The 14,626-nt window shown below is 40.2% G+C and overlaps 1 protein-coding gene across 1 annotated transcript; it reads right to left on the bottom strand.

The window, feature by feature from the left end:
* Positions 1 to 64: 64 nt before the first annotated feature.
* spag1a (sperm associated antigen 1a) lies at positions 65 to 13,630 on the bottom strand. The gene is made up of 8 exons (XM_074614226.1): positions 13,137 to 13,630; positions 11,466 to 11,565; positions 9,953 to 10,105; positions 8,488 to 8,645; positions 3,808 to 3,949; positions 3,386 to 3,512; positions 3,132 to 3,269; positions 65 to 2,023 (listed from the first exon to the last, which is right to left on the bottom strand). Exons 1-8 carry the CDS (start codon positions 13,492 to 13,494, stop codon positions 2,018 to 2,020), a joined length of 1,182 nt encoding a protein of 393 aa, XP_074470327.1. The 5' UTR covers positions 13,495 to 13,630; the 3' UTR covers positions 65 to 2,017.
* Positions 13,631 to 14,626: the final 996 nt, after the last annotated feature.

Here is a 14,626-nt window from a genome sequence, read left to right as displayed (position 1 = left end):
TTTCCCCTCTGGCTACACATTCAGTAATCAAGTTTATGGAGTTACAGAAACAAAAGGCTCAATAAAGCATCCACGTAGCAGTTTATTATTTACATTTGCACCCAAACTATTTACATACAGTACATGCTCTTACATTCCACAAAACAACACTTCCAAGCCTCATATCAAGTGTTTTCAGTTGAGATTATTTTATGCTTTTTATTTAGACAATACAAGGAAAAACACATGGGTAAAATAAGATTGGACAAAGTGTTAATCCAGTATGAATGAAATTAAAAGTTGTGGCACATTGTGCTATACAAAGATTAACATTGTTTTTTGTGTGTTGTAGGAATGGGAGATTCAAAAGCAAGATGTTTAAATGTCCTGCGCACTCACACAGGTGTTTTCAATTATGTTGGTATAATTAGACCTCTGCTCCTATTGGTCCTTTTTGCAGAGTCACTGCAGGGTGAACACAGGTGTAATTAATAACAGTAATTATAGCGTCGTTGCATTGAGGTGAACCAGGGCCCTGGTATTGTGCATGCTGACTCATTGCAATGGCTGTGACACACTAAATAGAGTGGTACCATAATTCATTTGATCTGTTTCATCTGTGTTTACATCTGCTGCAACATGTTAAAATGACTGCGGTGAAAAGGGCCTATTGAAGTACAGTGAGGGCGCAAAAAAGTCTAATTTGTCCCTCCCAAACAGGTGAGTCAGGTAGCCGTCTGTGCTCATCCACAGGAGCTCTAATCAGGCAAATAAAGTGAAAACACCTGTATATATGTGGGTTACAAATGTGGAACTTTTAGTCTGGATATACACTTGGAAGATCTCATGGAGTTAAATTGTTACGGAGTAGGTTTCCCAACCTGGAGCATCCCAAATACGTTTTGTTAAGAGACCAGTTGATGAAGAAGCTGTTTTAGTTCATCAGACTGGACTGCTCGGGGGTCAGATCAAATGTAATTCATCCCCCTGCAGATTACTTTGTAGTATAATACCAAGTATGTTTTGTTGAATGGAAGTTGTGAGGGTTCAGAGTTAGGAAGCCCTTAATAAAACTATTCTGATAAGAACGTAAATACTGTACACCTATTCACACACAAAGATACGCAGTCGTCTTGGTTACATTCAAGATTGAACCTGAGACCTACAATATAAGTCTTACAGTACATGATCAAGTAATGCTAACTTCCGGTGCTGGATATTTACTAAACCAATGAACAATATCACGATTAGCAGTAACTTAAGCACTGAGCTCAGTGGGTATTTTAACTGTGGCAAATCCTTATTTTACAATCTTAAATTATAGTTTTAACGGCTCACTTCTTCAGGGTCTTTAGCTGTAGTATAGTAAGTTGTTGGCTTATCTTTTTTTTTAATACGTAGCAGCTGATATTACATGTAAACAATGACATTTCTTGAAATAGTTTAAAGCCTGGATACATAAAGGTTGAACATTTTTAAAATCTTTCTGGGACGTCCTTATCTCTATATACAGTTGAGTTGAATCGGTTTCTGTCGGTGCTTTTGTCGTGAGCTCAGTGAACCATTTTTAGAACCAAACATCTTTAAAACAAATCAGTTTTAATCTTGGCGTATTTCATCCTAACTGTGGTAGAAATCTCAATAAGGCACACATTAATACACTCTTACTCTCCCCATGTTACTCCACTATTGAACATGAATCTGTATGTGTGTACAGTACGTTATTACAACATAATGTGAATGATTCATAGTGCAAGCAGGTCATGAGTACCTTAGCCTTTTTTAAACAAAGCTGCCCGTTATGTAAGGCCGTGTACTCAGGAGGGGTTATGGTGTGCTGTTTGCACACATTGCAGATGGTAGAGAGCTGAAAAGCTGGTCGTCCGAGGAGCCCGTCCCGGGGAGACGACGGCAGTCTTTTCCATTTTTTCAGGTCTTACTTACGACAGTTGATGAGTCCTTTTCCTCCATAACTGCTACAGTACAGTACGTGTGCTCACCTGTTCCACTCCTCTGCCTCCATATTCCTGCACAAATGTCAAACCTGGAGCAAAAAAATTAGCAAAAGTCAGCCTCCAAGTGTTTTTTTTGTGCAGGTGCAATCTTTAAAAAGGCACAATATATATTTTTTTCCTACAATATCAGTGTTTTCTTATTGTTTGTCTTTAGCGTTTGATTTTCTAACATGAATAAGTTGATAAGTAAAGTAAATAAGTTGATATATATCTTGTGGTTTTACAAAATGGACATGTTAAATGATCATTTTGAATGACTACAATTGTAATTGTTCCTGTATCTTATGTACATTAATGTCAACTCAGACTTTTTTTGGTTAAGAAAACAAAAACTGGTTGACCCTGGTTCTTCCACAGATGTCGTTCTATTAAATCAATATTTATTCAAATTTAAAAGTGGAATATTATTAGTAATATCTCACCTCTTGGACATTAAATGCAAATGAAGATGATCTAAACATCTAAAAAGGAAGCCATTCAAAGTTAAATAAAAATTACATTTAATAAATAGTTAATTTTTCAATAATTTTAAGACTAGTATGGATCATTTAAAAATAAGAAATATGGTTTAGGTGAACATCTCTGCTGAACTAAATTATGAAAATGGCACACAATGTTTGGTGTCTGACAAAAATGTAACACTGATCTGAAAACATTGTTCCAAAACATGATGTGATAGTAGAGCTACAACGACTCAACTATTAAATTAATCGACAACTATTTTGATAATCAATCAATTGGTTTGAGTCATTTTAAACTGAAAATATTTGAGTTGTGGACAAAACAAGACATTTGAGGACGTCATCTTGGGCTTTGGGAAACAGTGATTGACATTTTTCCTACATTTTAATAATGATAACAATAAATTGGACTTATATAGCACCTTTCAAGAAACCCAAGGACGCTTTACAAAGAGGGCGCACAAAATCATAAACCAAACAACTAATCGATTAATCAAGAGAATAATAACAGATTAATCGACAATGCTGTCGTTAGTTTCAGCCCTATTTGATAACCAAAACCTTGCTTTGCAAAGTATATATTTCGTTTTTGAAATTTAAAACCAGTTTTGTTGCTGTTCTTGAGAAATTACTTCTTGAAGAAAGTTTGTGTGTGTGCACATAAACCATGTTTTACCCTCGGTGTGTGCGCGGTGCTGTCCATCAGGCTCTGTCTCAGCAAGCTCGTCACCACCTCGAGCTCCTGCTCGGCTTCCCGAACATTCGGGTCCAGCTGGAGGACTTCCTGGAGGTCACTGCTGGCCAACAGGTAGTCCTGGAAAAAACAGAATGAAAAATATTATCAATAAATACATGCACAAACCCTTCTGATCCAGCTGCTTCAAATGAATGAATGAATGTGTGTGTTTATGATGAGGGAGAGACGGGTACCTTTAAACCCTTATGAGCCAGGGCTCGTCTGTAGAAGGCTTTCTTGTTGGCCGGCTCCATCTGCAGAGCAGAGTCACAGTCCTGTTTGGCCTCTGCAAAGCGATTCAGTTTCAGGTGGCAAATGGATCTGGAGAAAAGGAGAACAGAGGACGGGAGTCAGTGGAAGCAGCATGTCCATGTCTGTCATCCAGGATGCTGCGACAGGTAATGGGAGTTATGGATGATGATGTGGTGCCCTCTACTGTTTTTACTATTATACTGTCCTTAAGGGAGATCAGGCAGTTTTAAAATCAGCATTATATTACATCCTAAGCTCTGGTTTCCATTTTTAAAGTGTCTACCTGTGTCTCTAAAGCACACAGTGTTTAATTCAGGGACTATCCTATGTGTGTGCAGTTTAAGGGTCCAAGTTTCATGCGTACCTGTTTGTGTAGAGAGAACATTCGTCAGGTTTTAATGTGAGACATTCATTGTACTTCTCCAGAGCCTCCTGGAAGTGGCCTTTCTTCACCAGATCGTTGCCTTCCCGTTTCAGTAAAGTAAAGCGGGCATCTTTTAGTCTGGCTGTTGACGGAAAAAAAAAGAGCAATTTAGCAACAATTCGATACAGAAACAGGTGAAAGAAACAACTTTGTTATGGATATGTCACACACACGTCAGGGCAGTCGGTGTAGAACATTATTCGTCTTTCAAAAAGCTTTTTCTCGTCAGTCCGGAGCACAGTGTTTTTTTAAGAGTGATCAATAAATCCATCCGTAGATGTCAGCAGCAGTCTGAATGGACCGGAGGAGATGAGTCAACTGCTGCTTACTGAGCTCTCTGCTGTGCTGAGAAAGACACTTTAACATATCCATAGACTGGATGCACACACTTGCCCTGCTACCAGCCTGGACCGGTTCCTCTGTTTCATCCAAGTGCGTCTAAAGTGAGTTATTCTTAAAGGTCACATATTATACTCCATTTAAACTAGTTATTATAGGTCTCAGACACCTCCAAACCATGTCTCTGAAGTTTTCTTTTCAAAAAAACAATCAGATCATGCATTCCAGCATGTCTCTATAACCTCTGTTTCAGCCCATTTCCAAAAGTGCTGATTTCTGTGTCTGTAGCCTCTGTCTCCTCCCACTCTGCTCTGATTGGTCAGCGTTTTCTGTCAATCAAACGTCCTAAACAACAGCGTCACCCTCCCCCTCCCTCCCGGAGAAGCTCTCTCTCTCTCTCTAGCTTCTCTCTAGAGAGAGACGAGTGGAGAGATAGCAGCTAGAATAAAGTTTATAAACCACTTTAAAGTTTATAAACCAGAAACTTCACCCAGCGCACGTTACCGGAGGAATCTGATCAGAAATCGGCGACACATGATGAACATCTGCGGTCCAGATTCCAGGTTTTCCTGACGGTTTCTCTCAGGTAAATAATGCTGTTTATATCTCTGTTAGTTAGCTCAGTGTTTACCTCATGCATCAACTCTGTAAACCGTAAACATACACTCTGTTTTACGTCTGTCTTTACAGATCCATCTGTGAGAAATGACCGACAGAATCATCCCAGAGGAGAGCAGACAGCTGTGGGCAGATGGCTCTGTTTACATGGAGATACAAAGCTAACCCGGTAGCATGTAGCTAACCCGTTAGCATGTAGCTACATGCTAACGGGTTAGCTACATGCTACCGCTATGACACGGTGTGTAAACACAGCGACCATCAGGGTGGAAAATAGAAGATGTGAAACAGTCAGTTCATTATTTCTGCTAAAAGATAAATGTATGGAAGATCAGAGTAATGGTATATTATTTACAGTAGTAGCTGTCTCTGTGTTACCATGACTACAGACCACCGGAGCTTAGCTTACCATAGTTTACCAGAGCTGAAAGACTTTCTCCTGTACCATGTTAACATAACTAACTAACAGGTGAGATGATTACAAATGCTGTGAATAATTAATATTGTCATCTGTCTACTCAAATAAAGTTTGACTGTGAAACAGAAATGTGTTGTGTTGCTTACAAGTCACTATTTACTACCTGTACTCTGCTACATGCATGACATCAAATATATATAATATATAAATATCATCTGTTTAAACAGTGTAATTACATAAAGCCTTTGTGAAAGAACATGTTATATTTAGATGATGGGAGTACATGAAGCCTGTTCTGCTGGTTCTTGCAGACTAACAGTAGGAGCTACTTTGCTCAAGTTCGGTTGAGGAGGAGACAGTGACGCGCTGTGGGCCGGGGTCAGCTACTGAAGGTTCTCTCTGGTTCGACCAGGAAACCCTCACGTGACTTGCATTCCCTAATGACGTCAAGATACAAGGAAAAAAGCGAATTTTTTTTCTGCACCCATTTCCGGACAAACGGAGGAGAAAAAGAGAGGATGGTCTTTTATGATACTATGGTGGCCTGTAGACACACTGGGGACAGATATTGATGTTTAAAAGACATGGAAAAGTGCATTTTGCATAATAGGTGACCTTTAAGGGTCATATCACTTTGATAATGCCATGCCTTTGTCCACTTTATGACTGCCCATGTTTTACTGGAATATTGTTTGTGTTTAAATATTATCCGGCTTCGAGTTGGTAATGATTACGAGTAAATGCATGTGTGATGCTGTTAATGTCATGCATCTCCCTCTGTTTGTGTATTTAATGCAGATACACCCCTTACTGATATTAAAGGGGCGTTCATCTAAAATAAAGTCCTTTTTTGGTGGAATTTCCTGGCTTGCTGTCCTTAATTCTGCTTACCTCATGTCCAATGTCTAAATGTCCTTAGTCTCCAGCCTTCGACAATTTGGTCACCTAAGCAGTAACACGAACAACTGGTATTCTTTCAGTTTTAATGTATTCATGTCTCTTGTTTTTAAACAAACAAGCATATTCATCCAACATAATATAGACAGTATGTTAAAATATAATAGTGTATAATAAAACCATACAACAGTATGATATCAAACATGTGCACGAGAGTGGGATACAGTAAACTAACCAAGGTCTTCCTCTGGTGCATTTTGAGTTATAGGAGCCTCTCAGTGGGACGACCTACAGTATATGCTCGTCCATTTCTTTGTATCGTTCAGAGGTAAATCATAAAACAAAGAGCTCAAGCTTAAGTGTTAATAAATGCACACATCTAGTCAGTTCAGTAAGTGTATTTTCTTCTATTTCAATTTATAAGAAGCCAAATAAAAAACGTTTACATATCTAGTTTATAAAGAAAACCATTATCTTCTGAACAGAGACAAACTACATGAAAGTGAGTAGATCCAGAAATGCTGGTCTACATGAAAGGAGGCTGATTATCTTAAATTGTCACAATTGTTATGTGAATCTTAAAATAGGGAACATATTAAACGCACACACACATCTTATCTAATAGTTTGTTAAGGAGATTAGGGACAATAATAGACCAGTTGTCCAATCATATAATGTCATTATTCACTGTTCAACATGTTCCAGGACTCAATGATTGTTAGTATCCCTTCGTGAACAGGCATGACGTCATTATGTTTAGACGACTGGTTATCTGTGCAGGTGGGATGTGAAGGTGAAAATGTGAAACTGAATCTAATTAAGAGTCTCTAGATGTCACGTCTGGTGTGAGCAGAGCAACAGGGATAGGAACTGAATGCAGACGAAGCAGACAGACTACCTTTCTAGGACTAGGCAATATGACGATATATATATATAGCGTCAAAACTTTATAAAAAAATCTATCATATATTGTTTCTAACGCAATATAGGCTAGGACTATATTTATTTATTTTTTGTCTATATTTTCACTTAAAACTCTTAATTTTGCACTCAAATTCACTCAAACTTGAATTACCAGAAAACATGCTATATCGTGATATATATTGTTATCAAGTGACCTATATTGGGATAGAAGATTTTGGCCATATCGCCCAGTCCCATACCGTTCAATGATTTATTGCCACAGTGAAGGTATATACTGTATAGGCTCACAGGCAGGTTCAGGTAACAGAGGCGCAAAAGCAATAACTCAAGGAAAGAAAGCAGTATCGATGATCTGACAGGGAAGGAGAGGAAATGGGCCGGTTATATACAGCAAGGCATGTGGATGAGGGAGTCAGGTGACTGGAACAGGTGGAAAAGTCAGAGAGTTATCTGGTGGACAGGTAGAGAATGGTAATGAGCGGGTTTGGGGGGGAAATGGCTGGAGGGAGGGACAGAAAGAAGTTGGTATCTTATCTTAAGGTAATTCATCCTTTAAAAGTATAAAATTGTAAAAAATTTGCTGTGGCAAAACAGGATTTTTACCAATAAACGTGAAGTGTTAAACACTGACAACCAGCTGAACCACTTCTCATCTGTTTCCCCAGCAACAGCAGTGTGCTATTCAGAGATTAGCTCTGTTCAGTCTATGTGTTATATTCATTAAGTGTTGCATGCATGTGTTGTCTCTGTAAAGGCCGGGTGCTTTATCTGTGCATGGAAAATGTATGTGGTGCATTTAAATAAAGCAATTTATATATATATTATAGTATATGTGTGTATGTTTTTATAGCGGTATACTAAACAACAGTTATATGAATATATTTGAATATATGATATATATGGAGTCTTCTGGTCTGTGATGAGTAGGAGCAGCCTACAGGAAACCTGACCTGAATTGTTCCATTACAGCATCGCTACGCTCTGTGTGGATCGCCTTCTCTTCTGCATTATTGATGATCCACCCAGACACACACACACACACACACACACACACACACACACACACACAATCTCCCAGCAGGAGTGCCTTCTTCACAGCTCCTCAGCATTTACACGCTGATTCTCACTGACCGACTTCTGCTGCCGCCGCCTCACGATTCCATAATTCAGGGGTTTCAATTTCAGATTTTACCACCCACAATTCACCAGGCGATATAGGAGCAAGAAAAAACACTAAAGGTGCTAGATTCCTTTTATGTCAGAACAAAATCTCCTTTTGAAAAGAAGTCATTCACAGTTAGTGATTGCTAATCCTAAGAGTGTGAGCTTGTTTAAGAAGAAAGACCAGGAGGTTATAAATCCACTTAGCACATGTTGTGTGTTTTAACAACTCCTCCCTAAGCTAAGAGGTGGATGTCACTGACCTTCCTCCGCCACAGCCCTGGCAGCTCGGGCTTGAGCTACTTCGGCGCTGATCGGTTTGTCTCTGTGCTGCAGCTGGACGGACAGAGGGACGGCGGGAATCTCTGGAAGATTCTCTCTCCACTGGGGTCCGTCCTGCTCAATGAGCATCTTGGTGATCCTGGTAGAGGACACAGAGAGAACGACATGAACCTTGAGCACAGGAAGCATTTTGTATAGCTTTTTTTTTTTTTTACTATTTACACATGTTCTTTTCCTACTGTGACAGATCAAAATGTCTGCTGGGATAAAAAAAAAGGCCTCACACTCATCCTTGTAGTTTAGAGCAGAGGTCTGATCAGCCGAAGTAAGGGACAGTAACACATGTGAGGGTTCACCCTTTAAAAAAATCTATATATCTGTATCTCAAATCCATACTAAACACTAAATCTAAGCATGTTTTGAGTCTGTAGTGTACTCAGACTAGAAAAGTGATGAATAAAGTAAAACTAATTGTGGATGGTGGTGAAACAACCACCGAAAAAACAATAAATAAACTGTTTGGAAAACAATTTTTGGTGTCTGATTAGAAGAATTTGAATAAAAACGGGCAAGTATGATGACTTATTGTATACAAACTGCAAAACAGTATACCATAAATATTACATACTGTATATAGTTAGCATGCAGCATCTCCAACACTGTGGGAACGGGAGCTCTCTGTGGTGCTGAATGCCTTAATGTTAGTTATGTATAAAACTGGAAGAATCCAGGAGGGCCCTCTTGTCAGGAGTGTTTCACAGAGTTGGCAAAAGTGGCATCATACGAACAAATCTCTTTCAGCTCGAAGGACAGGACTGAGAAATATGCGGCTAAGTGGGAAGACTACATGGGATACATTGTTAATGTGGACAGATCTTGAAGTAAAGCACACACCATCACACAATACTCGCACACACAGCACACTTTTACACACTCTTGATGTGTCTGAACATTAATTGGCTGCTTGTAAATAGCATTAGATCAGGGTGCAGATTAATGTAGGAATATGTATTTGATTATTATTGTTTTGCATATAGGAGTCATTTGATGTGTTGAACAAAATGTGACAATGTTCATGTAAAAAAATCAACAAAATACTAATTACCAAAATGTTATGTATAGACCAGTGGATCTCTAACATCATCAAAGAGGAGCCAGTCAGTGAAATCAGATTCTTCAGTGTTTGAATGAAAATGTGCAAACTCTCAGGCCTTGATGGCACACGATTAATACGCTCCTCAACACTTATTAAATGCATATTGTACAATGTAACTGTTCAAAAAACTACCATAAAAAGAATGGTGCCTAATGTTTCAACAAAAATGTCATAAAAAAGAGAAAAAATGAATGAACTCTAACCTTGAAACAACTTACACAACTTGACAAGATACAGAGGCCACATCAAGTAGCTATACCATTCATAATGTCTGGCTGTTTTCAGCTGACCTGTGGACGCTGTCCTGAGCCGACTGCACTCCGGTGTCCATCTGCAGGACAGTCTTATAATCCACGTAGGCCTTCTTGTAGCGCTCCAGTGATTCATAGGCCATAGCCCTGCGCAACAGGGGCTTCAAGGAGAACGGCTGCAGCTCCAAAGCCCTAAAGAGGATCAGAGAGAGACAGAGGATCAAACTGTCTACTCTGCACACTGTGTCACAGGTGGAACCGGGCTGATCTGAAGCTCTCCATTCATAAACATGTGAGGGAGTATTTGCTTTAGACAGGGAGAGATTCCTGCAGTGTCCGGACACCGCAAATAGTCACGTAGTGTTTATAGTTACAAGGGTCAAAAAACATGAAAAGATTATATGAAAAACCTAAAAGGTTTATGAAAAAGCTGACAGAAAATTATTTATGTCACCAAAAGTAGCAAAACAAAAGACTACTAATATACTGATAGTTACCTCATACAAGCTCAACTGTTAAAATATTACAAATGTAACTTAAATTAATTACAAAAGCTGAGATCTTTAATTTTAAGACAAAGGTAAATGCAATAATAGCAAACACATTTTTAAAGGGGAACTCCACAGATTTTACACATCAAAGTCTGTTTACAAGCGCTGGGAAGTACGACTACATTTAAAGCCTTTTGTGGCTGCAGAGGGAGCTGCACGAAATAAATTGCCTCAAGTGATGTCACTTGAGTCAATGGGTTGGGGTCGAAGGTTACAAGTTAGAAAATGAATCAAATCTGAGGGTGTGTGGAGTCAGAAAGAAGTGAGGTCGGCGGACTTCTGCAGACCAGCCCTCCTCTCTGCTAGCCGCCACCAGCAAAACACACCCGAATCGCTGTCCCAGCAGTCGCCAGTTAAGTTGCATTGTGGGTAATGTAGGCAACAGGCTTTGATAAGGAAGAAGTATGCGCAGCCTGTTCTCATTCCCAGGGCGTCAAATACCGACGCTTTGTCACGGCTGACGGCGTGTGATACCACAGAACAAGTCACCCTTTAGCGCCTATATGAGACGCACAGGGCTTTCCATTAACTACAATGTAAACTCATCCACGTCAACAGGACACGCTCAGAGAAAGTGCGCCAGGAGTGACTTTGGTGACGTAGTTTAAAGAGCTAAAAAACACACTAAGGGCAAGTAGAAAGGATGGTGGATGGGTCCTTCACTTTCACGTTACAATCAGCTGTTTGTTCGTGTCCCGTGTTCACAACGTTCAGTTTAATTCACTTTACAAACTTAGTAGATTTAAGCCCAACCATGTAACTAAGTGGTTTTGTTGCCTAAACCTTAAGTGACGCCAAGGGGGGCGGTATGTGATGTGTTGGGATGAGAACGTGTCGGCAGACTACATAATACAATAAATCTGGTTCTGCTGCATCTATTTCGATTGTTCTTTTTAACTGATAAACCTGATAAAATTATAGGAGTGTAATGCTAAATCGGTGGAGTAGTCTTTTAAATCTGACAGAAACACACATGCACAGAGTTGACACTTGTCACGTACTTGGTACAGTCCTGTATGCACTCGGCGCTGTTCCCATCCTTCAGGAAACAGGCGGCTCTGTTGGAGTAGAGAATACACAGGTCTTCTGGACTATCAATGCCTGCAGGGGAACAAATACAAAATGCTGAAATAACACTACAGTCATCCTTCATTTCAGTATAACACACAGGTGTAAGGACAGACTAGTGCTTCATATTAACAACGCTTTTTTTTTATGATAGAAACCTTCATTTAAAGTGTAGCCTGTCCAGAGATGCTGAGGGGATGAATGGTAGGCAGATAAGTGGTAGAGTCATTCTCTCCTTTGAGCCTCCACTGCAGTTTCACAACCGCCAGCGGTGCATCAGTTATTATGTGCTGCTTCAGTGCCCAAATGCTGATGTCAACAGTGCTGATACTCTTCCACTTGTGATTTCTTTTTTTACAATATAAAAAAAAAGACTTAACCACACATTGTTTTCAGTGCTTTCCATTGGGGTCTCTCTGTTAAGTCTGCTGTGTAATTAAATCTTGTCAGCCTGTGCTGCAGAAGAAGCTATCCGTCTTGCCAGCTACGAGAGTAAAAGTTGGCTGAGCGCTCTTAAAGGTGCGGCATGACATCCAATCTTACCTAAAAGCTCCCATGCACCAGCACACGACTTCTGTCTACGGTAGGCGGTGTTGTCTTCACCAATGACGCCTCACGTCTCGGCTACAGTTTTTGGATGTTAGACTAAAAAACCCGTTCACTAATCCACACCAGTGACATCTGAAAAGCGACCTGTACTCATCCTCTACTAGAGTTATAATGTAGGATGGTGAACACTTGCATGCTGATTTGGTAAATAGAGGAAATTGTGCAGCATAATGCATTCAAAATTGACATGGGATACTGTGGATTGTGGAGCCAAAAGAAACTGAGTCAACTTGTATGTGATACCCTTACGAGGGCTCGTACACAGATGCTAGAAGAGGCCTGTCTGTTTCTGTGTCACTGGTGTGATGTTGTTTCTACATTGGTGACTTGATGGCCATCAGAAGTTGCTTTTCAAAGCATAAATTTCGATAGTATGAATCTTTACTGGAGTTAAAATGATCAGTCTTTTCATCATTTTTTAAAGAAAATTGCCAGATATTCACAGATTCCATCTTCCCAAGTGGGAAATGTGCAGTTTCTACAATTGTAAATTGAATATCTTTGGGTGTTGGACTGTTGATCAGACAAAAGAAGCAATTTGAATATGTCAACTTGTGCTTTATGAAATTGTAATGGGCATATTCACTCATTTTTGACATTTTACAGACCAAAAAATTAATAGATAACGAGAAAATAAGCCCACTCTTTTTTTTACTTCAGGATGCAAAACAACTATGTCGCTTTACACTGGACCAAACCAGTGGTTCCCAAGCTAGGGGTTGGGGCCCCCAAATGGGGTCACAAGTTCATGCAACTGTGTCGACACTAGCAAGTAGAATTTAGGTTATTAAAGGTTTTTTGGTTGTACTGTATATTGTGTATGTCAAGTTAAATGACTCAGAATTGCTTCTCCAAATCTGACAGATGTCTGAGAGTCAAATATGTTTTCTAACCTACATTTGTCTAATCAACAGAGGTGTTTCTCCTCAGATGAAATGCAGCTCATGAGGTGAATTCTCAGAGTAAATACACAAACAGTTCACATTGTTTCCCACCTGCTTCAGCACATCCATCAATGGCCTGTGTGTATTTCTGCAAGGCGTCCGCAAACTGGCCGTGTTTAAAGAGGCGGTTCCCTGCATTCTTGAGCCGGCCCAGGTGAGGAGGAAGGGCCCCAGCAGGGGCGTCCAGATAACTTGTGTCCACTGCAGGGCTGCCGCGCTCCTCTTGTCCACCAGCAGGGCTGTTTCCTCTCTGACTGCCATTGGCCACCCCCTTCCCCGAAGCTCTCTGAGCCTGGGGCTTCTCCGCGCCGCCTCCACCCCGGTTTCTCGTCCCGCTCCCCGCTGTGGCCTGATCTGGTCTGCCTCCCGCTCCTCCGCTGCCCGGAGGCTTGTCTTGTGCGTTCCCCATAGCTGCACTCCCTCTGCAGTGTGTTCAAACTCTTCCTCCCTCCCTGCCTCTTCCTCTCGCAGAGCTGCAGCTACATCTGAGCCAGGCTGGGGATTTCTGGAGGACACGCCCCCTGGATGAGACGTCGGGTGATGTCACAGAGGGGGGAAGTGCAACTGCGATGCAGTGCTGCAGTAGGACAGCTTTGATGGGAGAGCCTCGGATTAGGCTTCACAGTAAAGCGCTCTGGTGGCTGCTGACATATAGGAATACAGAGAGATTATGATTAAAAACATGCATATCAAATAACAGGAAAACAACCCATTACAATTTTGATGATATATTGTTCCATGCTTTTTTATTGTAATTTATCAAGTTAAATATTTGCTCTTACACCTTAACAAAACAAAAGCATTGTTTTGTTTCATTATAAATTGAAACTTGTTCTAATAGGTCTTGTTCAAAGGGACATTTTCACACGTCACGGTAAAAAAGCACAGCTGTAAATCATCAAATGAATTAGCTGCAGGTCCTGGTATTGTGCACACTGGCTCACTGCCATATAGAACTAAGCCATCGTTAGTGTTATTGGTAACACCTGTGCTTTTCCTACTGTGACAAGTCAAAAATGTCTGCTGTGAAAAAGAAATCTGAAAGCATTATGACAGAAATATATATTTTTTTATGTTTTATAGATTAGTCCAAAACAAACAATGATGAAACTAATCATTAAATGCCATCCTGTTAATCACTTAAAGCTGCACACCATTCCACTGCACCTCAACGGGATGCAAAACGACTACGTCGCTTTACTACTGGACCACACAAGTGGTTCCCAACCTAGGGGTTGAGGCCCCCAAAAGGGGTCACATGGTCAATCTGAGGGGTCGCAAGATCACCAAGAGGATAGGGAGGCAGAGAAGCACCGAGTAACACTTTATTTTATTTGTTTATTTTCTAATATACTCCTATAAATTTCTGGATATAATTTTATGTATATAACAAAAAAGGGAAAATGGGATTTTTTATAATTCATCATTCATTTACTATTAGAAACCTATTCTCCATGTTACATCAGCTGCTCACCCGACAATTTCTGTATGCTCAGTTGACCTAATGATTAAAACTTTTTAAAAGACTAGGTAACACATTG

This window comes from Sebastes fasciatus, chromosome 17, assembly GCF_043250625.1.
Source record: "Sebastes fasciatus isolate fSebFas1 chromosome 17, fSebFas1.pri, whole genome shotgun sequence".
Taxonomy (NCBI): Eukaryota; Metazoa; Chordata; class Actinopteri; order Perciformes; family Sebastidae; genus Sebastes; species Sebastes fasciatus.
The sequence above is the reverse complement of the archived record's forward strand: the minus strand, read 5'-3'. Positions and strand labels throughout refer to the sequence as shown.

Bases quoted from the DNA above. Each gene is read 5' to 3' on its own strand.
- spag1a (XM_074614226.1), bottom strand. From the start codon at position 13,494: ATGGGGAACGCACAAGACAAGCCTCCGGGCAGCGGAGGAGCGGGAGGC. The intron at 8,646-9,952 runs GTCAGCTGAAAA...GTCCTCTACCAG, and splicing joins GCTCAGGACAGCGTCCACAG to GATCACCAAGATGCTCATTG. The intron at 3,950-8,487 runs GTCAGTGACATC...TTCCGTCAACAG, and splicing joins CAGGGCTGTGGCGGAGGAAG to CCAGACTAAAAGATGCCCGC.